Raw genomic sequence first — 24,873 nt, 5'->3', positions numbered from 1 at the left:
TGAAAGTGTATTTTGTAGTTTTTCGATCTGATGTTCATTTTGCAAAATATCGCGGGGTTTGTATTTAAAATTTTAAATTTACCTCCAACCCCTCTCCGTGGGGGGTCATGTTTAGTACCATTCGATAGATTTTTGAAAAATATTGAAGGCGTATTTTTTAGTTTTTCGATCTGACGTTCATTTCGCGAAATATTCGCTTTTTTTGTGAAACTTTTTGACTCACCCATTTCCTTACTCAAATCGTCAGATTTTTGAAATATACACTATTTTGCATGGACTTAACTTACCTTATCTTAATCTGACAATTTCGAGTATTTTTAAGGATAGATTTTTGTTTCAGGCCCCCTTAACCAACTTCCCTGTGTTAAGAGCCAATATATAGTAGATGTACATCTGCAGGGTACCAGGTTTCTCTCCATATGATAATCTGAGTAACTCGAGATATCGTGATCTCTCGAGTAACTGCAAAAATCCCCGCTTGGGCTCCCCTACTATAAGAGTCATACTGGTCATACACATACAGAGTGTCCCAAAAGTAACGGAATGGTCAAATATTTTCCGAACTGAACATCCGATCGAAAAACTGAAAAATACGTGTTCAATAATTTAAAAAAATCTATCGAATGACATCAAACACCACAACTCACTCCACCCCCAGGGGGTGGGGTGGAATGTAACTTTAAAATCTTAAATGGAAACCCCTAGTTTTTATTACAGATTTGGATTCCTTACGAAAGAGTTAGGAACTTTGATTCGAGACATTTTTTCGAATTGTGGATAGATGGCGCTATAATCGAAAAAAACGATTTATAGTGATAACACAGGTAAATTGTAGAAATGGTCTAATATCTCGAGAAATACACTTCCAAATGAAAAGCCAAAAAATATGTGTTTAATATTTTTCAAAAACATATCGAATAATACCAAACATGACGCTCCACCCAACGGTATTTTAAAATCTTAAATAGGACCCCCCATTTTCTATTGCAGATTTGGATTCCTCATGAAAAAATAAGCAACATTTGTTCGAAACATTATTTAGCATTGTTGATAGATGGCGCTATAATCGGAAGAATACAATTTATTAGCGTCATCTATCAACAATTCTAAAAAATGCTTCGAATAAATGTTACTTACTCTTTCATGAGGAATCCAAAACTGCAATAAAAAACGGAGGTTCATATTTTTTAAAGTTACCCCCCACCCCACCTCCAGGGTGTGGAGTGGGGGGACGTGTTTGGTGTCGTTCGATAGGTTTTTGAAAAATATTAAGCACGTGTTTTGTGGTTTTTCATTTCGAAGTGTACCTATCTGTCGAGATATTAGACCGTTTTTATAATTTACCTATGGTATTACGATAAATAGTTTTTTTTCTATTATAGCGCCATCTATCCATCATCATCATCACTGGCTCGACAACCCTTTCTGGGTCTTGGCCTGTTCCAGGATTCTTCTCCATTCTGATCTGTTTCGTGCTTTTTTTCTCCAGTTTTTTATTTTTAAGGTTATTATATCATTTTCTATTTGTTCTAAATATCTCAGCTTTCTTTAAAAAGCAAAAACAGAGAAGATGGACCTGGGAAAGTCCTGATGGAAAAACAAGGAACGAAATCGACTATTTCTTAACAAACAAAAAATAATTATTTAAAGACGTAAATGTGTTAAACCAGTTCAGTACAAGCAGTGATCACAGGTTAGTAAGAGCTAAAATAACGATATCGATCGAAAAGGAAAGACTCAAAATGATAAATAAGAAACACCCAAAGAAATGGGCAAAACCAACTAATATTCAGAAGTTCGAAAAATATATTAATGATACATTGAAAGATACAACAACAACAGACATTAATATATTGAATAAACAAATAACCACCACAATACAACAGGCTCAAACTAAATATTGTCCAACAACCCAAAAAGATGAAAAACTAAGTCAACCTACTAAGACCCTTATAGAACTAAGACGACAGATGAAAGGAGATACCAGCTCAGCAAAGAAGCGCTAAATCAAATAAATAAGACGATCACAACGGCAATAAGAAAAGACATAAGAAACTACAATGTAGAAAAAACAAAATAAGCAATAGAGCAAAATAAGAACATGAAAGTTTTGAAGAAAAGCGTACAAAAAGGAAAAATAGAAATCAACAAACTAAGAAACAGAACTGGAAAAGAAACTTCAAACAGAGATGAAATATTAACAATAGTCGAAGAGTTCTACACAGAGTTATACAAATCAAGAAAAAAAGATGACAATACGCAACCTCCAATTACAGTAAAAACTGGGGTATTAAATCAAGGATCAGATTTAATGCCCGATATAACGAAATCAGAAATCAAAGAGGCTCTGAAGAAAATGAAAATTAATCGAACCCCAGGCGAAGATGGAATAGTATCAGAAGCACTAAAAATTGGAGGAAATATACTAAGTACTTGAAAAAATTAAGCTACTTTTCAATACCTGCCTTCCCAACGCCAATATTCCAACAGACTGGAACAACGCTACTATGATCCTATTACACAAAGCAGGAGACAAAGCCAATTTAGAGAATTACAGACCGATCAGCCTCCTCAGCCATTTATATAAGTTATTTACGCGAATAATAGTTAAGAGAATGGAAAGAAAGTTAGAGACTTATCAACCAAGAGAACAGGCAGGATTCCGAAAAAGTTACGGAACAAATGACCATCTACAAAGTATAAAAACCCTAATAGAGAAAATAGTGGAATACAATAAACCTCTAGTTCTAGTTTTTATCGATTTTCATAAAGCCTTTGACACAGTTGAGCTTAGCAAAATATTACAGGCGCTTAAAGAATGTAGGCTAGATTATAGGTATACAAAATTATTACACAAAATATACTTACAGGCAACAACCACTGTCAAATTACATACTAACAGTAATCGCATAAAAATAGAACGGGGAGTTAGACAAGGAGACTCAATGTCACCTAAACTTTTTAATACGGTCTTAGAACATGCTTTTAAGAGTTTGGATTGGATGACAAAGGGAATAAAAATAGATGGAGAATACCTAAACAACTTGCGCTTCGCCGATGATATAGTCATAGTAGCTGAGGATCTAGGTATGACAAGAGAGATGGTACAAGAACTCGTTGTGGCTACAGAAAATGTAGGTTTAAATATAAACATCTCGAAAACAAAAATAATGACAAATTTGGTACCCAACCAGAACATCAGTATTGTTGGGAAGGAAATAGAACTCGTAGATAGATATAAATACCTGGGACATGAAATTACGATTGGCAGGGATAACCAGACTCATGAACTGAATAGAAGAATAGGTCTTGGGTGGGCAGCATTTGGAAAACTGAGAGAAACTTTTAAAAGTGAGTTGCCCACATGCCTAAAGAGAAAGGTATTTGATCAGTGCGTCCTCCCAGTCTTGACGTACGGATCAGAAACACTCACCTTAACAAAAGCCTCGGCTACCAAACTAAGAGTCACGTAGAGAAGAATGGAGCGGTTAATGCTAGAAATAACTCTGCGAGACAAAATCAGAAACGAAGAAATCAGGAGAAGAACATAGGTGACTGACGTCATCGAGAGGATAGCCAGGTTGAAGTGGAGATGGGCAGGACACATAGCCAGAATGACAGATGGGCGATGGACGAAGAGGTTATTGGAATGGAGGCCAAGAGAAGACAAGAGAAGCGTCGGTCGACCGCCTACAAGATGGACTGACGACTTAAGAAAGGTAAATAAAAACTGGATGAGAGCGGCGCAGGATAGATGGGGTTGGAAACGAGGGGAGGAGGTCTATGTTCAGCAGTGGACTTTTGAGGCTGGATGATGATCTCAGCTTTACTCTTCCTTTTGTTCTTTTTCCTACTGGCATCTGTTTGAATATTTTGTTTGGTATTTCGCCTTCTTCCATTCTTTCTACATGTCCCATCCAACGCAACGCTGCCAAATTCCGTTTTCTTTTGTGCCCTTATATATGTGTCGCAAGATTTTTCTTTCAAAGGTGGCTAGCAATGTTTCCTCTCTTTTAGTCAGTGTCCAGGTTACTGAGCCATATGTGAGTACCGGTCTTATTAAGGTTTTGTATATTTGGCATTTTGTTTTTCTTGCGACGTTACCTGATCTTAGTTGCCGTTTTTTTGGTTTCTCATTTGGAAGTGTATTTCTCGAGATATTAGACCGTTTCTATAATTTACCTATGGTATCAGTATAAATCGTTTTCCACAATTATAGCGCCATCTATCCATAATTCGAAAAAATGTCTCGAATGAAAGTTGCTTACTTTTATATAAGGGATCCAAATCTGCAATAAAAATTGGGGGTTTCCATTTAAGATTTTAAAGCTACCCCCTACCCACCTCCAGGGGGTAAAGTTAGGGGTCCTGTTTGGTGTTGTTCGATAGATTTTTGAAAATTATTGAACACGTATTTTTCAGTTTTTCGATTCGACGTTCATTTCGTGAAATATTCGACCCTTCCGTTACTTTTGGGACACCCTATATCTGATCATCCGCAAATAATAATATAATATATAACAATATAAATGTTAATAGTATAAATTATTGTTTACTAGCAAAACAACATTAACGACAATAAAAATGATGATGATACTTTTTTGGTGAGTTTCACAATTCCTATCGCGCGAGTCGTTCTCATATCGCCCACTACGATATTAGTAGTTACTTTCGATATTCTTATTGTAATACATGAATAAATAATTACGCAAGGAAACACAGCGATAGATAGCAAATGCAAACAACTTGCTCGTTTTCTATAGTAAAGTAACCTTTAACGTTAACATTAACATTACCTTGTAGTAATAATTATCGTCTACAACTCTCAGAGAGAGAAACAATTTTTTTTTTTGATATCCAATGAGGATTTTGTGTTTTGTGTGAAAGATGCCGATTTATTTGGAGTTTAAGAAAATCAAATTTATGGACCCTACGACTGTGCTGAAGGTGAGTATGATGTTGCATTTTTATATCGATTTATTTTCGCGAGTGGTAGAATAAAAGAAGGTGGAGAGTTGGAAAATTAGGTGTGCGCCAATAGTAGTTGTGTAATAACTGTGATAGTGAACAACTGGGATTTTTTAGCGCAAGTTTTCACCCTCAGTGCAAGTAAAATCATTATTATTTAAAAAAGGTGCTATTTTTGGTGCATTTTAAATCATTAGAGTTATTAAAAATTCTTTACGTTTTTGTTAATAAGTTATTTTGAATAGTAACTTTAATAGGTGTTTACTTAAACTGTGATAGTTTTTTTGCGCAAAATATTTAGTTCATTCACTAACGGTAAAATATTGAAAAATCTCTAAATTTTAAAGAACCGCTTGGATTGACATTAAATCTGACCGCTTGGATTGTCCTGGGGCTGAGTTTCACCCCTACTCGGAGGTGAAAAAGTATATGTTCAAAATAAGTTCGGAAATGGATAAACTGACTAATTCTAAGCAACTTTTGTTCTATAGCGGTTTTTTACTAAGTTAATACTTTTCGAGCTATTTGTGAGTGAATATACATATTCATTTTTCAACAAAAATAAACACGTTTTTAGACGCTCTTTCGCAAATAAATCAAAAAGTAAGTATTTTATCGAAAAAAATTTACTTATAACAAAAATAAGCAAAAATATAGATTATTAATTAAAAAAATAGGGTATTTATGAGGTCTCTAGACCTAGTAGTTCATTCTTTCACGGTTTTTGCTCTAGATTTTAAAGAACCGCTTGGATTGACAAATAATTTGGCATACGCATAGCTTATATGTCAAAGAAAAAAAAAATTATTTTGTGCCGATGTGTGCTTTTGCCCTGGGGGTGAAAAAATATAAGTCTAAAATAAGTCCGGAAATGGAAAAACTGACTAATTTTAAGTAACTTTTGTTCTATAGAGCTTTTTCGCCAAGTCAACACTTTTCGAGTTATTTGCGAGTGAATATGTTCATTTTTCAACAAAATAACTACATTTTTAGACGGTTTTTCGCAGATAACTCAAAAAGTAAGTATTTTGTCGAAAAAAACGTTCTTAGCAAAAATATAGCCTGTAAAAAAGTAAAAAAATGGTGTACGCGTTAGGTCTCTGATCCTCGTAAAACCAGAGTTATAGCCAATGAAAAATAGATTCATATTCACCAAATTTCAAATAGAATACTTCGAAGTGAAATATCCAAAAAATTAAGCACTTTTTTGGGAAAACCCATTATAACTTTTTTAAAGTGTTTAAAAAAGCTTTATTTCTGTTTTTATAAAAAGTTTCTAACATTAAATTTAAGCAAGTTACGCTCAAAATAAAGTTGGTCGCTTTTGTTTTGGCAAAAAAAATCGGGAAGACCACCCCCTAATTAGCAACTTAAATGAAATTAATCGTTACCGCTCCACAAATTATTTTACTTATGTTGTGTTTATATGATCTGTAAGTTTCATCGATTAAAAGTGCTTATTTTGGAAAAAATTTGGTTTTAAAGTAAAATTTTTAAAAATTTTAATTTTGAAAAATATGCTTTTTTTCAAAATAACTTAAAAATTGTTAGAGATACCAAAAATTTCGAAAAAACAAATAAAGTCAGAATTGCTTTTCTGAATATTTTTTGTTTTTCTGTTAGACAAAAATTGATTGAGATTTGGTGTTTCTAAATTTGCATACATTCGTGATGAGTGACTCGTCCAACCCTTTTTTACTACAGCCCTTTCAAAAATAAGGACTTTGAACCGATGAAACTTACAGATCATATAAACAATACATACACGGGTCAAGAAACTTGTGAAGTCGTAACGATTAAGTTCATTTGAGATACTAATTGGGGGGTGATTTTCCCGATTTTTTTACCAAAAAAAAGGGACTAACTTTATTTTGAGCGTAACTTGTTTACTTTTGATGCTAGAATTTTTTTTATAAAACAAAAATGAAGCTTTTTTTAAACACTTTAAGTAAGTTGTAATGAGTTTTCCCCGAAATGTGCTTCATTTTTGGATATTTCACGTTAAAGTATTCAATTTGTAATTTGACGAATATGAACCTATTTTTAATTAGCTGTAACCCTGCTTTTACTAGGTATAGAAACGTGATATATACACAATTTTTTTAAATTTTTGACAGGCTATATTTTTGCTAAAAATGTTTTTTCGACAAAATACGTACTATTTGAGTTATTTGCAAAAACCGTCTAAAAGTGTTGTTATTTTGTTGAAAAAGTGAACATATTCACTGGCAAATAACTCGAAAAGTATTGACTTAGTGAAAAAACTCTATAGAACAAAAGTTACTTAAAATTAGTCAGTTTATAAATTTCCGGACTTACTTTGGACGAATACTTTTTCACCCCCAAGAGGGGGTGAAAAGCACCCCCGGGGTAAAAGCACATATCGGCACAATATCACTTTTTTTCTTTGACTTGTTAGCTATGTGTATGCCAAATTTCATGTCAATCCAAGCGGTTCTTTAAAATTTAGAGGTTTTGCAATATTTTACCGTTAAAGAACGGACTATAGTAGAAGTAGAATGAAAAATAGGTTCATATATTCGTCAAATTCCAAATGGAATATTTCAACGTGAAATACCCAAAAAATGAAGCACGTTCTGAGAAAAACTCATTACAAGTATTTTAAAAAAGGTTTATTTCTGTTTTTTAAAAAAGTTTCTAGCATCAAAAGTTAGCAAGTTACGCTTAAAACAAAGTTGGTCCCTTTTTTTGGTAAAAAAATCGTGAAAATGATCCCTAAATTAGCATCCCAAGTTGCTTTACTAGTGTATGTATTGTTTATATAAAAAATACTATATTTATTGTAAAAGCTATATTTAAAATATTTACAGGGGTTACATTTTTGGGGCATTCTATTTTTTGGCTTTTTAGTAACACTGATGATGGGTTTTTTAATCCGAAAACGTTCTGTTTTAATGTAAGCCTTATTTAGGGTATTTTAAATATCTTTATTTAAATACCTTTTACAATAAATCTAGTATTTTTGTGATTTATGGTATACTGCCAGTATATCTTAACATATCTTAACCAATTTTTGTCTTACAGAAAAACAAAAATCCAAAATATTCAGGGAATTAACCATTTACTTTACACCATTTTTTCACTTTTTTATATGTTATATTTTTGCTATGAGTGTTTTTTTTTCGATAAAATACTTTTTGAGTTATTTGCGAAAAACCGTTTCAAATGTGTTTTTTTTTGAAAAATGAACACATTCACTCACAAATAACTTGAAAAGTATTGACTTAGTGAACAACCTCTACATATAGAAAAAAAGTTGCTTAGAATTAGTCAGTTTATCCATTTCCAGACTTACTTTCAACGTAATTTTTTCACCCCTTAGAAGGGGTGAAACTCATCCACTGGTCAAAAGCACACATCGCCACAATATGTATCACTTTTTTTCTTTGTCATGTTAGCTATGTGTATGCCAAATTGCATGTCAATCCCAGCGGTTCTTTAAAATTTGGAGGTTTTGCAATATTTTACCGTTAGTGAATGAAATATTTTCACCCTCAGTGCAAGTCAAATCATTCTTATTTAAAAAAGGATGCTATTTTTGGTGCATTTTTAATTATTTACGTTTAAAAGTTAGTTATTAAAATTTTTTTACGTTTTCCTTAATAAGTTATTTTTAAATAGTAACTTTAGTACTATAGTTGTTTTTTTAAACTGTAATAGTTTTTTGCGCAAAATATTATTAGTCCATTGAATCACGGTTTTTGCTTCAAATTTTAAAGAACCGTTTGGATTGACATAAAATTTGGCATACACATAGGTAACACGTCAAAGAAGAAAAGGTAACATGTCAAAGAAGAGAAGTGATATTGTGCCTTTTACCCTGGGGGTGAACCCCTTCTCAGGTTGTGAAGAAATATACGTTTAAAATAAGTCCGCAAATGGATAAACCGACTAATTCTAAGTAACTTTTGTTCTATAGCATTTTTTCACGAAGTTAATACTGTTCGTTATTTGCGAGTAAATATGTTCTTTTTCGACAAAAAAGAAAAAACGTTTTTAGATGGTTTTTTGCAAATAACTCAAATAGTAACTATTTTATCGAAGAAAAAACATTCTTAGCAAAATATAGCTTATAAATAAGTAAAAAAAAATGGTGTAATGTATGAGCTCTTTAGACCCAGTAGAAGCAAAGTTGTAGCTAATGAAAAATACGTTTATATTCGTCAAATTTCAAAACGAATATTTCAACGTGAAATAACCAAATAATTATGCACTTTTTGGGGAACTCATTATAATTTTTGTAAAAAAAATTTTTCTGTTTAAAAAAAATATAACATAAAAGTAAGCAAGATACGCTCAAAAAAGTTGGCTAATTTTTTTTTATAAAAAAATCTCGGGAAAATCATGCCCCAATTAGCATCTTAAATCAAATTAATCGTTAGGTATACTTCACAAGTTACTTTATTTATGTATTTTTATATTAGGATATGTAAGTTTCATCGGTTCAAAGGGCTTTTTTTTGAAAAAAAAATTGGTTTTAAAGTAAATTTTTTTTAATTTTCAATTTTGGAAAAATGCTTCTTTTTCATAATATCTTAAAATTTATTAGTGATACCAAAAAGCACAAACAGTAAAAAATGTAGGTTTTGCATTTCTGAATATTTTGAATTTTCTGTTTTTTTGTAAGACAAATGTTGGTTGAGATCTGGCTGTTCAAAGTTTGCATACACTCGTGATTAGTGACTATGTAGTTCAAGCTCTTTCAATTACAGCAACTTCAAAAATAAGCGCCTTGAACTGGTGGAACTTACAGATCATATAATAAACAATACATACACGAGTAAAGCAACTGGTGGTAACGATTAATTTCATTTGGGATGCTAATTAGGGGGTGATTTTCACGATTTTATTTACCAAAAAAAGGGGACCAACTTCCTTACTTTTAATACTAGAAACTTTTAAATTAAAATTTGAATTACTCCTGGTTTAAAAACAGAGTAGGTAATGTATTTGTGTTATTTTCTTGTCCAGTTAGGTATATTTTCGGGTTAGTTTCAATTAAATATTTATAAGATGAATAAACCACAATTTTACTTTAAAATAAAGTAAGGGAAAAAGTGTCCTAGGCAAATAGAAACTGTCTCACTTGAACTTGAGTTTTCTATACAGCTGTTGCCATAATCTCAAAATTTTTCCTAAAACCCTCGTACCTATATTTCACAAATCATAATAATGGTGATTAAATGCATCATTTAATATTCTAAAATAAGAATTGTTTGCAGTGTGAGTTATTTGTTGTTACATCTGTAATCTGTATAAAGAAACAAATATTGATGTAGTTTCATATTTGCCTTGAACATTGGATCACACATTGTATAAGACATTCTCATTTACATATTATTAAAATTTTAAGGAATTGCTATTATTGGTTGTAACTACTAATTAATAAATGCTTCTTTTCATATACTCCGTACTTTGGCCTAAATTTTTGTGATTCGTAATTAATTGACATGATTCATGTGTTTTCTATTTGTATGATATGTTTGGTAAATATGTATATATGTCAATCTTAATTAAAATCACATGCTTTCATATTTTACTTATTTTCAGTATTGTATGATTTTTATTATGGTTTTAAAACAGCGATGCACCATTTGCAGAACTTAAGATCAAAAATTAGTTTTTATTATGGGAAGTCCGTATAATTTGGACCTTTACGAAGAAATTACAATGTATTGGACGTTTTCCATAACAAAATATAATGTTTCTGCGTCTTCTACTTTTCTATTCTAATTAATATTACACCCCATAATGGAGAAAACAGTTATTTTCATCTTTTGTCATAATAGGCCGTCATTTAGATCTCTCTTGTGTCCTTCCTAGATAGTGTGATGCCTAGATATTTAAACTCCACCACTTGTTCTATTATCTGACTCTCCAGCTCTTATAACTATGCATTTTGTCTTTTTTGGGTAAATTAACATGTTAATTTTTCTGGCGATTATATTATATTAGTGCCAGTGGCGTAACTAGCCCCACGGGGGCCCTATATCAAAGTTTGTCGCGGGGCCCTTTTCCACGACTCATATGGGATAGTCCTAAGAAAATCTTCAACAAAAGAAGCAAAAATGCTTGTATAGAATAGAATAGAAATATGCTTTATTGTCACTGAAAATTTTATAATTTTAGGGACAAAGCTTACAAGGAGTCGGAAAAAAACAATAATAAATACAGTTTTCTGAAATTACATAAATCATCAATATTATTACAAAGATTAAGGCGGGGCGATCCTTTGTCATTATTACTCTTCAACTTATAGCCTTCGACTAATAGAAGAAATAATGCGAAAAGCGAAAATCAATAGAGAAGAACTACTATATCAAAAAAGCCACCGAGTTTTGGCATTTGCAGATGATGTGGTGTTGCAGGTAAAAGGGGAAAAGAGAGCTACAAGATATAGTACAGAAAATAGTAAAAGCAGCGATGGGACTGTACATAAATGAAACTAAAACAAAAGTATGACGTGGACAGCAGATGGTCATTTCAGGAATGTACAAAAGTTTAAAGTAGAACTAAGGAACATCATATACGAATTCGAAATGGTAGAAATATTTCTAGGAGCAATAATATTACGTAAACAAAGAAATACAAGGTAGAATAATGGCAGGCAATAGAAGTGTACATGCGTATAATGGAATATTAAAAAGCAAGTTTTTATCAACAAAGGCAAAAATACAGTTATACAAAACAACTATATAACCAAGAGTAACATACAGCTGTGAGACATGGACAATGACAAAAAATGAACAAAATTTATTGGAGATCTGGGAAAGGAAAACCCTGAGGAAGATATATGGAGGCATAATAAGGGACGGTTAATGGATAAAAAGATTAAATAATGAGTTCAAGGAATTATACAATCAACCAAATATAATAGGTGTGATAAAGGCACACAGAGACTTAGATGACGGGATCACTTAGGAAGGATGCCGAACACGAGGACTACAAAAAGGGTACTAAACTACACTACAGCTTCAAAAAAGAGAAAAGGAAGGCTGACAAATAGATAGAAGTAAGAGGTCGAAAAATATATGGAAAGAATGGGACTATAGAAGACCAGAAAAGAAAAATGAATAACAGGAAGGAATAGAGGAAAATCACATCTCAAGCCACAGAAGACCTTAGTACATAAAGAAAAGTGAAAATGAAGAAAGGCCAAACTTTTCAAGCCATGGGTCTAAGGTCTTTAGTGCTACTGTATATAATATTATTACAAAATAAAAGATAATGAAATAAAACAAAACAATATATGCAAAATTTAAATAAATTGCAAATTACATAATATGTACAACCTTAGGAACTAATAAGTTCTGCGTATAACACCCAAATATAGATAATAATAATAAAACTAATAAACTCTAATAAATCAAAGTCTAAAAATAGATTTGAATTGTTGAAACTCCTTGTTTGAAAACAGATTCAGTTTTTTCAAGCCAAGGGTAAATGGACATTAAAAATGAGCTTAAACAAAGAAGCTCTGTTCTAACGGTGAGCGGCTTGCAAATAGATGTAGGTACATAAATACAATTGATAGATAAAGAACAGATTACACGAAAATATACCCAAAACAATACACAAAAATTGAAATTTGGCATTATACATTATACAATTTCTCACACACAGCCAACGCAACGGTGAATGGACAATGAAAGGTAGCTTGAAAACAAAAAAAGCTCTGTTGATGGAATAGCGGCGAGCGGTAGAGAATAGAAAATAGATAAATATAATTTTTATATAAATAAATAATCCAGTACACGAAAATGTCAATATCCAAACAATATACACTGTTTCAAAGCGTTTTAATAGTAAACTAATTTTAAAATATTTTGTTAATTTTTTTTAAATGGAATTTTGTTTCTACATACTGCACTGGGGCCCCTGAATGTCGGGGGCCCCGTATAATTGATACGGCTGATACAGCGGTAGCTACGCCTCTGATTAGTGCAGCATACGTTGTAACTAATCTCCACTTGATATATTACCTTGTATTGCATCGTTTGAATGGCAGATTATTCCAAGTTGTGTTTTCCCTTTAGGTATCCTTCTTTAGTTCTTACTTTTTTATGGGTTGAACAATAGAGGACTCAGAGAATCTACCTGTCTTATGACATCGCCAACTTCAATTGGGTCAGTTAGTTCTTCTTCTACTTTTACTTTTATTGTGTTATTCTGGTAGATATTTTCGATCATTTTAATTATTCCTAGAGATTTTTTATCCTAATTTTAAAACATTTTTGACACTAGATTATTAAATTATGAGGTGTATTAAAATTTTTTAAATTTTGATCAAATTCAAAAAACGAAAAAATTTCAAATCGATTTTTCTAGAAAACTGTGTATCCTACCGACTTAAAGTAAAAGTAACTTTTAGTACTAGAATACCATACAATTTAATAATCCAGTGCCAAAAATGCTTAAAAGTTAAAGACAAAAAAGTTATGCGATAAAATAACCGTTGCCCTACCCAAAGAGGACGCATATGACCGGTACTAGAAATTCGAAATTTACGAAAAAAATTTATCTCTGGAAGATAAATAGCCGTACCAGTTTTAGTTTTTCTAAATAGATGTGTTCTAGAGGTATTTCAAAAAAACTAATTAAAAGGCACCATCTTCAAAGAGCTCCAGCTCCCTTAGGAAGCCTTCCCAGGAATCTACAGTTACAATATTTCCAATTATTTATGAAACACCCTGTATTGTTTTGTTTTATTTCATTATCTTTTATTTTGTAATAATATTGACGATTTGTGTAATTTCAGTAGACTGTATTTGTTGTTGTTTTTTTCCTACTCTTTGTACATACCTACGCTTTGTCCATAAAATTGTAAAATTTTCAGTGACAATAAAGTATATTTCTATAATTGATGGATTCGACCGTTACTTGATGGAAGTTCATTTTATCTAACAATAAAACAAACGTTTTCAGTGTTTTATTGAAGCCCCTCCGTGGCTCAGTGGTAAGAGCGCCTACCTATGGATCGAAAAATCCGAAAAGGTCGTGAGTTCGAATCTCACCAGGGTCAGAAATTTTTCGTTTATTATAAATTAATAAATGAAAATAGTTTCTGTCCTTGTGGGATCGGTACTCACTGGATGGACCGCAGACGTTCGGATACAATTAGCGTCTCCTTGCAAAGACAATGACGTCGACTTTGCAAAGTAACAGGACACTTACTCAACACACACACACTACACATTACTCCCCTGAGTTAGTGATAAGTTATAGTCTAAAAAATAATTATGAAATTGACTGGCCAGTTGGTTGTGAAAACCAGTGCCAATAAAACACAAAACACATACACAGTGTTTTATTGTTAGAAGTATATTTCTATTCTATTCTATACACACGTTCTTGCTGCTTTTGTTGAACATTTTTTTAGCACTATCCCATATCAGTCGTGGAAAAGGGCCCCGCGACAAACTTTGATAGGGGGCCCCCGTGGGGCCACTGTTGAGGACACGTCTTCAGATTTTAAGTACAATTTGTGACGTTTCTGGTTTGTTTACTTGTCACTGTCAGTTTGTTGATTTTTTTTGCTGTTTTTGCATTTAGAAGTTATTTATATTACACAAACAGTTGTTTTTACAACTAATTTTAAATTGGATTTTGAAATTTTGTGGTAAGTGTATTTTATTTTGCCATTTATTTACATACAACGTTAACCTCATTCAGAGTTAAGGAATGGTTTTGTTTAAGTTTTCGCAAAAGGTGGCAAAAGTGAAATAAATAACAAAAAGAAAATATTTTATTGTCAAATATTTAAATTATAACAAATATTTAATATCTCATAATGATATTAAAAGCATCATATATAAATTATAACAAATATTTAATATCTCATAATGATATTAAGCTACTTTAAATGTATTTGTAATTCTGCACCAAAATTTTAAAGCAAAACATGGCAAAACTAACATTTTACATTCTAATTTGTTTATGATAACGTCAAATTTTATAATACAATCCGTGATCGGAACATTAGCCACTTTCTGTCACTTGCTGTTGCGTGGAATAGATTTTCGACTTATTTCGTATGCTTTAAATGATGACACGCGGGTAAAGAGTCGTGGACTCAACTGTATGCCGGTTTGTTGTGTACATTTAAGGGCTGTGCGTTAATTTTGGAGAGCAGTGTATATCTAGATATAATTAAGTTAATAAATGGTAACAATTAATATGTCTGCTGATATTTATAGATATTTTTAACACATTTAAATTAGGTAAAATTCCCCTTACTCTTACTGACCATAGGTTATTACTGACCTATTCGTTAAATGATAGTTGTTGTAAGCCAAAAATAGCATCCTTAATTGTTTAACAAGTTAGCCACCAACATTTTAAATATCAGGTAATTAAAAAACAAATAAACAGCAGGAAAATCTCCAGTTGTTCTATAAATATCACAAGGATTACCATATTGAATATACGCGCATTACAATATTGAAATGAAGCACATCTTTGACTTCAAAAAAATCAACTGCAGTTGTAGTGACTACAAAACGATATTAATAGTGAGTAGTGATGTAACGAATATTCGTATTCGCATTCGCATTCGCGAATATTCGCATATTTTTGCATATTCGCATTCGCATCCGCATTCGCGAAGTTTGTGCGAATGTTTGCGAATAGTAATATCAGAAAAAAAAATCATTTGAAGATAATATTAGGTTAATATAATCAAAATCTATTCACTTCTCAACTTCTTCTTATTAAGAAAGGTAACTTGACCTTGAATAATCACATTATCAGGTTTCACTTTATTTTATTATTTGGTATTATGAGATAAAGATTAAGATTCAGATTGATTTACACTAAATACCAATTAACTTTTCATTATAAATTTAGGAAACATTACAAAAATACAAACAAATTATTAAAAAACTGGACATTCGCATTCGCATCCGCATTCGCGAATGTCGGTACCAGATATTCGCATTCGCATTCGTATTCGCGAATGTTCAAAAAATGACATTCGCTGCATCACTAATAGTGAGTATCAAACTGTATTGTTTTTTTAAACAGTACGAATACACCTAATATACAAACTCAATCACCATTTTTTTCTTTAACTTAATTTTCCTAAACTTGTTTGTAATCTAGATGTCACCTGGTCCATCTTAGCTTGTTTTTTGACATGAAATGCCCAATTCTTTGTTGGGGCTACACAGCACAGCACTGACTCTGCTTTTCACTAACTGCTCAAGCCCTTGTTGTGGCTACAATGCACAACACTAACTAAGCCTTGCACAAATTCTCACGTTACACGAGCTCGAACGGTTTAGTCCTCTTGAGCCTTCGCATCTGAGGTTGTTTGACAAGAACCTGAAGTATTTCATGGTTGGGATTCTTACGCAACCTCCCTTCATGTCTCCTGGCGACTTTCTTAATTTCATTTGGAATAGATTCTACTTTAAGGTCTCTACGTAAATCCATACTACATACCAAATAGCACCTACAATATCCCTTAACATTTGGTTCTAGAGCGTTTCTAGATATCGAGCTTTTTTTGGTAAAGCCCCATAATTATAGACCATAAGTCCACACCGGTTTCAATATCTATTTGTAAATCAGTACCTCGCTCTGGGTGGAAAGTTGAGAGTACCTACCTATCAGCCAATAATAATTTTTGTACTTTTATTTCAACTGTTCAGTTTTCTTTTTACCATGTTCCTTCCATTTGACTTTGACCTCCAGATTTAAACCCAGTCATTTCGCTGTTATTACGAACAATGCCGTTGCCGTTGTTTAAGATAATTGGGAGATAATTTATTTTCTTGTATTATAAACTACTTAATTTCTGTTCATTAAACTTTATACGCCATTTTTTGACCATCCTTCTAGTTTATCGTGGATTCTTTTATAGTTGCCTATTGTCTGGACTGCTGTATATCATCAGCGAATGTGGGTAGTTGAATGTTTTCTCTCTCCCTAGTGTCAGATGTATATAGACGGTATAAGACTTTACACAGAGTATTCGTTTTCATTTTAACTCTAAATGTTCGCTGATGTAGGTATAACTGCAATATTTCAACGAGTTGCTTAGAAAATATTGTCTTTAGCTTCATCAACAGGTCGTCGTGCCATACTTTGTCAAATGCTTATGCGATATCCAGGAATACTGCTTTTTTTGTAGTAGTCAATTGTATGTTAACAGAATCAGGAGCTACTTCATCGTCTACATTAGTTTTCCCAGGGTTTAGTTGAAATATATTTTCTAAATAATCAGCGAACGCATCCACTTTCTCTTTGGGATTTCTTGACCACTTTCTGTTTTCTTTTCGTAAAGAAGGTACTTGTTGAACTGGCTTATTTATCTTTTTGGCCGCCTTCCAGAGGGAGCAATCCATGCATTATTCATTGTCAGTTAGTTCTCTCAGGTACCTACTTATTTATTTATTAATTCGTTTTTAATTTTAGCCATATCTCTTTGCAACTGTTGTGTGAGCCTGTTTAGCTTATTTTTATTTTCAGTTATTTGCATCCTTTTCAATCCTTTCTGTTTTTATCAAGAAACAAATAAATAAATATCACAAGGACTACGCGTATTATAATATTGAACTAAAGCACATGTTTGAATTCAAAAAAATCAACGGCAGTTCTAGTAAAAGTATCAAACTACATATATTGTAAATAAATTTATTATTAATCGAGCGGGAAGGTCAAGTAGAATTGATTAAATGAATATTTGATGGATAACCTTAGACATTTTTTATATATTTCAGTAAAAATAAGAGGATAAAACATTTGGTTCGGATACCTACCTATTATTTTTAGCCTCAATTTTGTAAAAATGAGACAACATTATATTTTTTTAAAACAAAATAAAAAAAGGAAAGATTTAACTAAGTTTATTGCTATAAAAAAAACTTAATATAAAAAAATTAAATAATGCACATTTATTTTATGTACCCTACGTACATAGACATCATAAATCAAAATACTTTGTCAAGTCAGTGATCACATCATGTCCGTGGACCATACCTACAATTTTTTTGAATTTACGGGAAAAATACCTAGGTACATACTTTATATTTAGCTTGACCTCTAGCATTGCTTTAACAAATGGCTATATCTCAAGTTACGAAAAAAACAACATATTTAATGAATCTTAAATATTTTAAAACTTAGCGGAAAAATCTGTCAATTTATTAAGAATGGCCCTTATACTAAAATCCGCATTTAATTAATAAGAGAAAACTTGGAATATAGGTCGCAATAATATCCATGATTACCTACGTGCAACAACACAACAGTACAAGCTTTCATGTCACCTACTTTTCCTCAGCAGATTTTGTAGTTTTCATGACAAGCTAAAATCACTATCGATTTGATATAATTTTCGCTCAGTCGCCTTCTTATACTAATCGGCCGATTAAACATGCGATAAAACAGTTCAAATGTTATGGGGGGCAACGACCAACGTGCGTGCCACTGATTTATAAAAACAAACACGGAAAAAATCATTGTAGCAAAAAGAAAAATCATTTTTCATCATAGTAAAACTAGATACATACTCCTTAATTGTTGATCGTAAACGATTGACGTAATGTTATATCTTGCATTTCATAGCACTAATTAAATATTTTTTTTTCAGATCGTTGTTGTAATACATTACATGCTTTCAGTGTTGGGTGCCTTAGGTAGCTACAATCCCATTGTATATTTGTTTTACAATTTTGTTGTCATATTTTTATTAATATGGAGTATATACGCCAAACAAGAGGAACCTCTGAAATTGGTAAGACATTACTTTGCTATACATATACATATTTTATGTACATACGTATTTACGGTTAGTTTCTATCTTTTTATCTATTTTCCTTTCTATTCACATTGCGAGTTTGGCCAACAATTTTCGTTATGGTAGGGGAGCAAAGTATGCTAAATTTGCAGTCACTCGAGCGTTGTGGGGCCCTATTGGGTTGTGATTATTTGGTCCTAAAACCAAAAAAAGTTAAATAAAATTTTCCATTTTAGTGGGGATTTTCCACTTTTTAATTAAATTTTCCATTTCCAACAATCGTTTTTTCCGATTATAGCGCCATCTATCCATAATTCGAAAAAATGTCCCGAATAAAAGTTGCTTATTTTTACGTAAGGAATCCAAATCTGCAATAAAAATTTGGGGGTCCCATTTAAGATTTTAAAGTAACCCCACAACACTACCGTGGGGTGTCGTGTTTGGCACAATTCGATAGATTTTTCAAAAACATTTTACAACTGTATTTTGCAGTTTTTCGATCTGATGTTCATTTTGAGAAATATCGCGGGGTTTGTATTTAAAATTTTAAATTTACCCCCACCCCTCTCCATGGAGGGTCATGTTTAGTACAATTCGATAGATTTTTGAAAAACATTGAGGACATATTTTTTAGTTTTTCGATCTGACGTTAATTTCGCGAAATATTGGCTTTTTTTGTGAAACTTTTTGACTCACCCACTTCCTTACGCCCCGCTCAAATCGTCAGATTTTTAAAATATACACTCTTTTGCATGTACTTTATTTTTATTTATTAAGCGCAACAGACCTTGTAGGCCTAGGGCTAAAATGTTTACATTTCTCATTACATAAATAATAGAATAAATAACTTAATATAACTTACATAACTTATAAAACTTATAAATTTTATTTAATTACACTTCAGTCTTTTTATACACTCCTTCACCACTTCCCTCCATCTCCTTCTGTCCAATGCTAGTTCTTTCCATCTCTCAATGTTACTTTTCTTCTAGGCTTCATACATACTGTCCTTCCATCTTTTCCTTGGCCTGCCTTTCCTCCTCTTTTGTATTGGTCTTCGTGAGAGTACCATTTTTGGCATTCGTTTACTTCCCATTCTCTCGATGTGTCTTAAGTATCGTATTCGCTGTGCTTTGATCGTCGTCCTGATCGTTGACTCTTGATATATTTCTTCCAATTTTTTATTGTTCTTCTTCTCCACTGACCTTCTATTTTCACACCTCTTTTCATTTTTCTCTCCCATCTTTCTAAAAGGTCTGTTTCTGACTTTTTGAGCACCCATGTTTCGCATGCGTATGTTACTGTAGGTCTGATAACAGTTTTATAAATTCTTATTTTTGTTTTTCTTGATACGTATTTGGATTTCAATAATGTGCGTAATGCTCCATATTTTTTATTTCCTTTAGCTATTCTTGCCTTTATCTCCCCTTCTTCATGACCATTTTCATCTATTTTGGCTCCCAGGTAAATAATTTTTCCACCTACCTCTATCGAAAGTATACTTTTCCGGACCTGATTGTAGGGAGCAAAGTTGTACTTTTCCTCCCTAGGGAGGAAAATATTTTTCCTCCCTAGGGAGGAAAAGTAAAAGTGACGTCATGGTATTTCATTCATGAAATATAACTTATTGACGCCCTGTACAATATCTATTTTCTATTAGGTAAGTATCTATACATTTTAACGTTTATTTAAAACACTCTGTATTTTGCAGAATGGTAAAAAACAGTAAATTGTTATTCTGATTTAACAATGTTTACATTAATAATTTGACTTATATTTGACAGTTGACAGTTATATCGTACCTACTTACTTGTTAGTTTTAGTTCTAATAAATTTTGTTGGTTAGTTACATAAATAAATTAAGTAAAAATGAAAAAATTACTTGTTATTTGAGGAAGGTGGAAAAACCATATGTATAACATGGGAGTAAAGTGCCTTTTCCTCCCTTGAATGATTACTGCCCTCCGCTACGCGTCGGGCAGTAAACTTCATTCTCGGGAGGAAAAGTAGCACTTTCCTCCCTTGTTAGACAAATAGCTATCTTTGGCTCTTTTGAACGAGTATGTTTTTTCTCCATCTATTTGTACTGTGATGTTATTTTTTTTTCTTTTTGGATCTCTCCCATTATCATATACTTTGTCTTTTCTTCATTTATTTTAAGTCCGAATTTTTTGGCTTCAGTTATTATGTTTTTCATTAACTTTTGTAGTTCTTTTTTGCTTGTTGCTAATAGCGTCAGATCATCTGCAAATGCTATGCATTGGTGGTCGTTTTTAAATATCGTTTCTTGCATGTTTTTTCTGCTTTTCCTGATTATTCCTTCCAATGTTAGATTGAATGCCGTTGTTGATAGTGGGTCTCCTTGTCGTAATCCTTCCTTGGTTTCAAACTTTTTGGATGTATACCCTTTCCAAGCTATTTAGTTTGTTGTGTTTTCCATCGTCATCTTTATCATCCTGACAATTTTACTTGGTATCCCCAATTCTTTCACCATTTCGTACATCTGCTGTCTATTTACTGATTTACTGTGTCGTAGGGTAAGCCAGCTTAAAGTCTATAAACAAAGCATATAGTAATGTTTTTTGTTCGTAACAGGTAGTCTGTATTTCTTTTAAGGCAAATATTTGGTCAGTCGTTGATCTGTTGTTTCTAAAACCTGCCTGGTATTCCCCAGTATTTTTTCCGAATATTGAATTAGCCTTTTTCTTATACTTTGTGCCAAGATTTTGTAAACTATTTCTAATAGTGCGATGCCTCTGTAGTTTTCGCATAGCATTCTATCACCTTTTTTATGTATAGGGCATATCCTTGCTAATGTCCACTCTTATGGCATTTTTTCTACTTCCCATATTCTTTTTATCAGGTCATATATTTCTTTCTGTAGTCTTTTCCCTCCTGATTTAAATCTGACGCGCTCGACTAACTGCAAAAATCCCCGCTTGGGCTCTCCTACCGTTATCTATGTTTAGGTATACCTACTAGTATTCGCATTAACATCGAAGCAAAACGAAAAAAAAAACATTTATAATAATAATTATTAATCAAGATATCTAACTTTTCTTTTCGTTATTTTAGGCTATCGTTATTAATATGTGCTCCATAATTTTGGACGCCTTATATATTGTAGCAATGGCGGACAGTTTACAGGGTAAGATAACTTAATCATAATGTCCCATTATAATAAAATAAACATTCACTGATATTTTAGGATTAAAAAGTTCCTTATCAGCTGCTGCATCTTTAATTCATTTAATATTTAGACCGTTCAGTATTTTATTATTAATGAAGAAAGACGAGAAACTTAATACTCCAAAACCAGATACAGGTATGTTTTAAAATCAGGTATTAGACCGTTAAACGCGTCTGGAGTCCTCCTACAAGCGCTCAGTTATTGGGCTTCTAAAAAGTCTACTGTCCTCCATTATCTTTATATGTTTGTTCCAATATTTTTGTCTCTGTATGACCCACCTTCCTATGTCCTGTATTCCACAGTTTTGTCTGATGTCTTCACTTCTTATTCTGTCACGTAGAGTTTTGCTTTGTATACTTCTTAGTGTTCTGATTTCAACTGTTCTCATCATTTGTAACGTTCTATTTGTGCCTGGTCTTGTTTATGCATAGCCATGTTATAATAATAGGTCTTATGGTTGTTTTTATATATTTTGACTTTGCTTTCAATATTAGAGCTACAAGAATGAATAAAAAAATTAAAAAATAGAAAAGCACCTGGTCCTGATAAGATAAATAATGAACTGCTAAAATATGGAGGAGGAACACTACTCAAATGGCTCCTAAAATTATTTGTCGATATAATAAATATCGGAGTAGTACCAGCGGAATGGAAGGAAAGTCTCCTGCTACCGATACTCAAAAAGGGAGGCTCGAAAAATCCTGAAAATTATAGAGGCATTAGTCTGATGAACAGCACATTAAAATTGTTGACGGCAGTCATAAAAGATAAAATCGAGGAAAAAGCGTACATGGCAGATGAACAGCAAGGATTCCGGAAGAACCGCAGCACAATAGATGCAATTTCTATTATCAGGTAAATAGTCAAAATCGAATACCTCGGTCACATCATGAGAAACAGTGAAAGATATGGACTGCTGCAACTGGTCTTACAGGGAAAAGTAGAGGGAAAGCGAGGACCAGGAAGGCGAAGGATTTCGTCGCTGAAAAATCTACGTACGTGGTTCAACACAACCACTACAAATCTTTTCAGAATGGCAGTGTGCAAAGTACAGATTGCCATGATGGTCGCCAGCATCCGAAACGGATAGGTACTACAAGAAGAAGAAGAAGAAGAAGGCAAATAGTAGAAAAGACTATTGAATATGGAAAACCAGCATACATGTGCTTTGTAGATTTAAAAAGTGCTTTTGACAGGGTGAGGCGAAATGATATCTTAAATTTATTACAAGCTCAACAAATAGACCGCCAGATTATAAGTCTAATTAATGAAATTAACAAGAACAACAAGACCAGAGTTATAATTTCAACAGGAGAAACAGAACGCATAGAACTAAAGGGAGGAATCCGCCAAGGAGACACTCTCAGCCCATTGTTATTCAATATTGTGATGAATCAAATAATTCACGAAGTAAGAAAACGACATGGATACCACATGGGAGCGCATAAAATGTCGATACTATGCTATGCCGATGATGCAGTACTAATTGCTGATAACGAGGATGACCTACAAAGGCAGCTCCACACTTTCAATATCACAGCAAATAAACTTAATATGAGAATACCAGTAGAAAAAACTAAATGTATAGTGATAAGTAAAGAGCCGCGTAGATGCAAGTTAGAACTAGACGGCAAAATTGTAGGACAAGTAATGACATTCAATTACCTAGGAGTAGAGATCACTAGTGACAGGAATATAAGAACAGAGACCACAACACAAGCAACAAAAGCGGCAAGAGTAAGTGGTTGCCTCCGAGAAACTATATGGAGAAACAAATATCTGACCACGGAAAGCAAAATAAAAGTATACAAGACAACAGTAAGACCTATCTTAACATATGCAGCGGAGACAGTGACTGTCAGTGACCGATACAAGAAAGATCAATAGGGGGCATATCATTAAGAGACAGACAAACCAACAAAGTATACGAGAACGATGCAAAATTCAAAATATTAACAGGTGGATAAAAACAAGAAAGAAACACTGGAACGAAGATGTAAACCGAATGGAATCAGATAGATTAGCGAACATCTGTAAAAACAACAAGCCGTATAGCAGAAGACCCGTTGGAAGGCCGCCGAAAAGGTGGAAAGAGTACAGTCAACAACAACTGAAACAGAATAAGAGGCAGACAAACAGGAGAAATCCTAGTCGCGCGAAGAAGAAGAAGCTTTCAGTATTTAGATATTTGTTCTTCCACACGATTTCTTTCAGGCATCCCGAGATTCTAGCTGTTTTCATTGTTTGTTTGTTCTCTGACCTCTTTTGAGAGATTTCCATAGCTTGTTATTTCCGCTCCAAGATATTTGAAGTGATTCACCTATTCCACAGTTTTAGAGTCAATTTCCAATTTGCATCTAATCGGTTCTTTGGAAATTACTAGGCACTTAGTCTTCTCGGTGTTAATGAGCATATTTAGGTAGTTCTTTAGCTTTAGTATTAAATGCATGTAGTAGCCTTTGGAGATTGTCTTCAGAATCGGTGGTAAGGACAGCTTCATCATCGTAACAAACAACTCTAAAGAATGTATTACCCATCTTTAAATCCAGCTGTTCTGGGAAGGTTTTCTATTATCTTGTCCATTATTAAATTAAATCTGAAAGGGCTCGGTGAATTGCCTTTCTTTTGATGTTTTTCTTTATGTACTGACTATATCTTTGTTTTAGAGAACCCTGAAACGGGAACACAGACTTTGGAGGATTACGATTTTCCCACTTTTCAGAAGAATAGACTAGTCATAACATAGCACATGTAGATAATTAACAAAGTTTACGATTTCATTTATAAAACACTACGATATGTGGTTAAGTATTAACTATCTATAACATTGGAAGAAGCCACGGTTGCCATACGAAGAGATAATTTTATTCTAAGACTGCTGTTGTATAAAACTTTGGTGAAAATCAATTATTGGTGTCGTTGTTTTAACCAAATAAAAACTTTAATGTAAAAA

The 24,873-nt window shown here is 32.8% G+C and overlaps 1 protein-coding gene across 3 annotated transcripts; it reads left to right on the top strand.

Moving 5' to 3' along the window:
* The first annotated feature begins 4,620 nt into the window (after window positions 1-4,620).
* LOC114334858 (uncharacterized) lies at window positions 4,621-24,873 on the top strand. Of its 3 annotated transcripts, none has more exons than XM_028284970.2 (5): window positions 4,621-4,947; window positions 18,584-18,727; window positions 21,806-21,878; window positions 21,939-22,055; window positions 24,587-24,873. In XM_028284970.2, the coding sequence occupies exons 1-5, from the start codon at window positions 4,888-4,890 to the stop codon at window positions 24,664-24,666; spliced, it is 474 nt and encodes a 157-aa protein (XP_028140771.2). In that variant the 5' UTR covers window positions 4,621-4,887; the 3' UTR covers window positions 24,667-24,873. The 3 variants fall into 3 exon arrangements, with proteins under 3 accessions (XP_028140771.2, XP_028140772.1, XP_028140770.1); XM_028284971.2 differs by lacking the exon at window positions 4,621-4,947 and adding an exon at window positions 5,041-5,134; XM_028284969.2 differs by lacking the exon at window positions 4,621-4,947 and adding an exon at window positions 15,324-15,500.

The sequence above is a fragment of the Diabrotica virgifera genome, chromosome 8 (genome assembly GCF_917563875.1).
Source record: "Diabrotica virgifera virgifera chromosome 8, PGI_DIABVI_V3a".
NCBI classification, from domain to species: domain Eukaryota; kingdom Metazoa; phylum Arthropoda; class Insecta; order Coleoptera; family Chrysomelidae; genus Diabrotica; species Diabrotica virgifera.
Note: the sequence above shows the minus strand (reverse complement) of the source record. Positions and strands in the feature narration are given on the sequence as shown.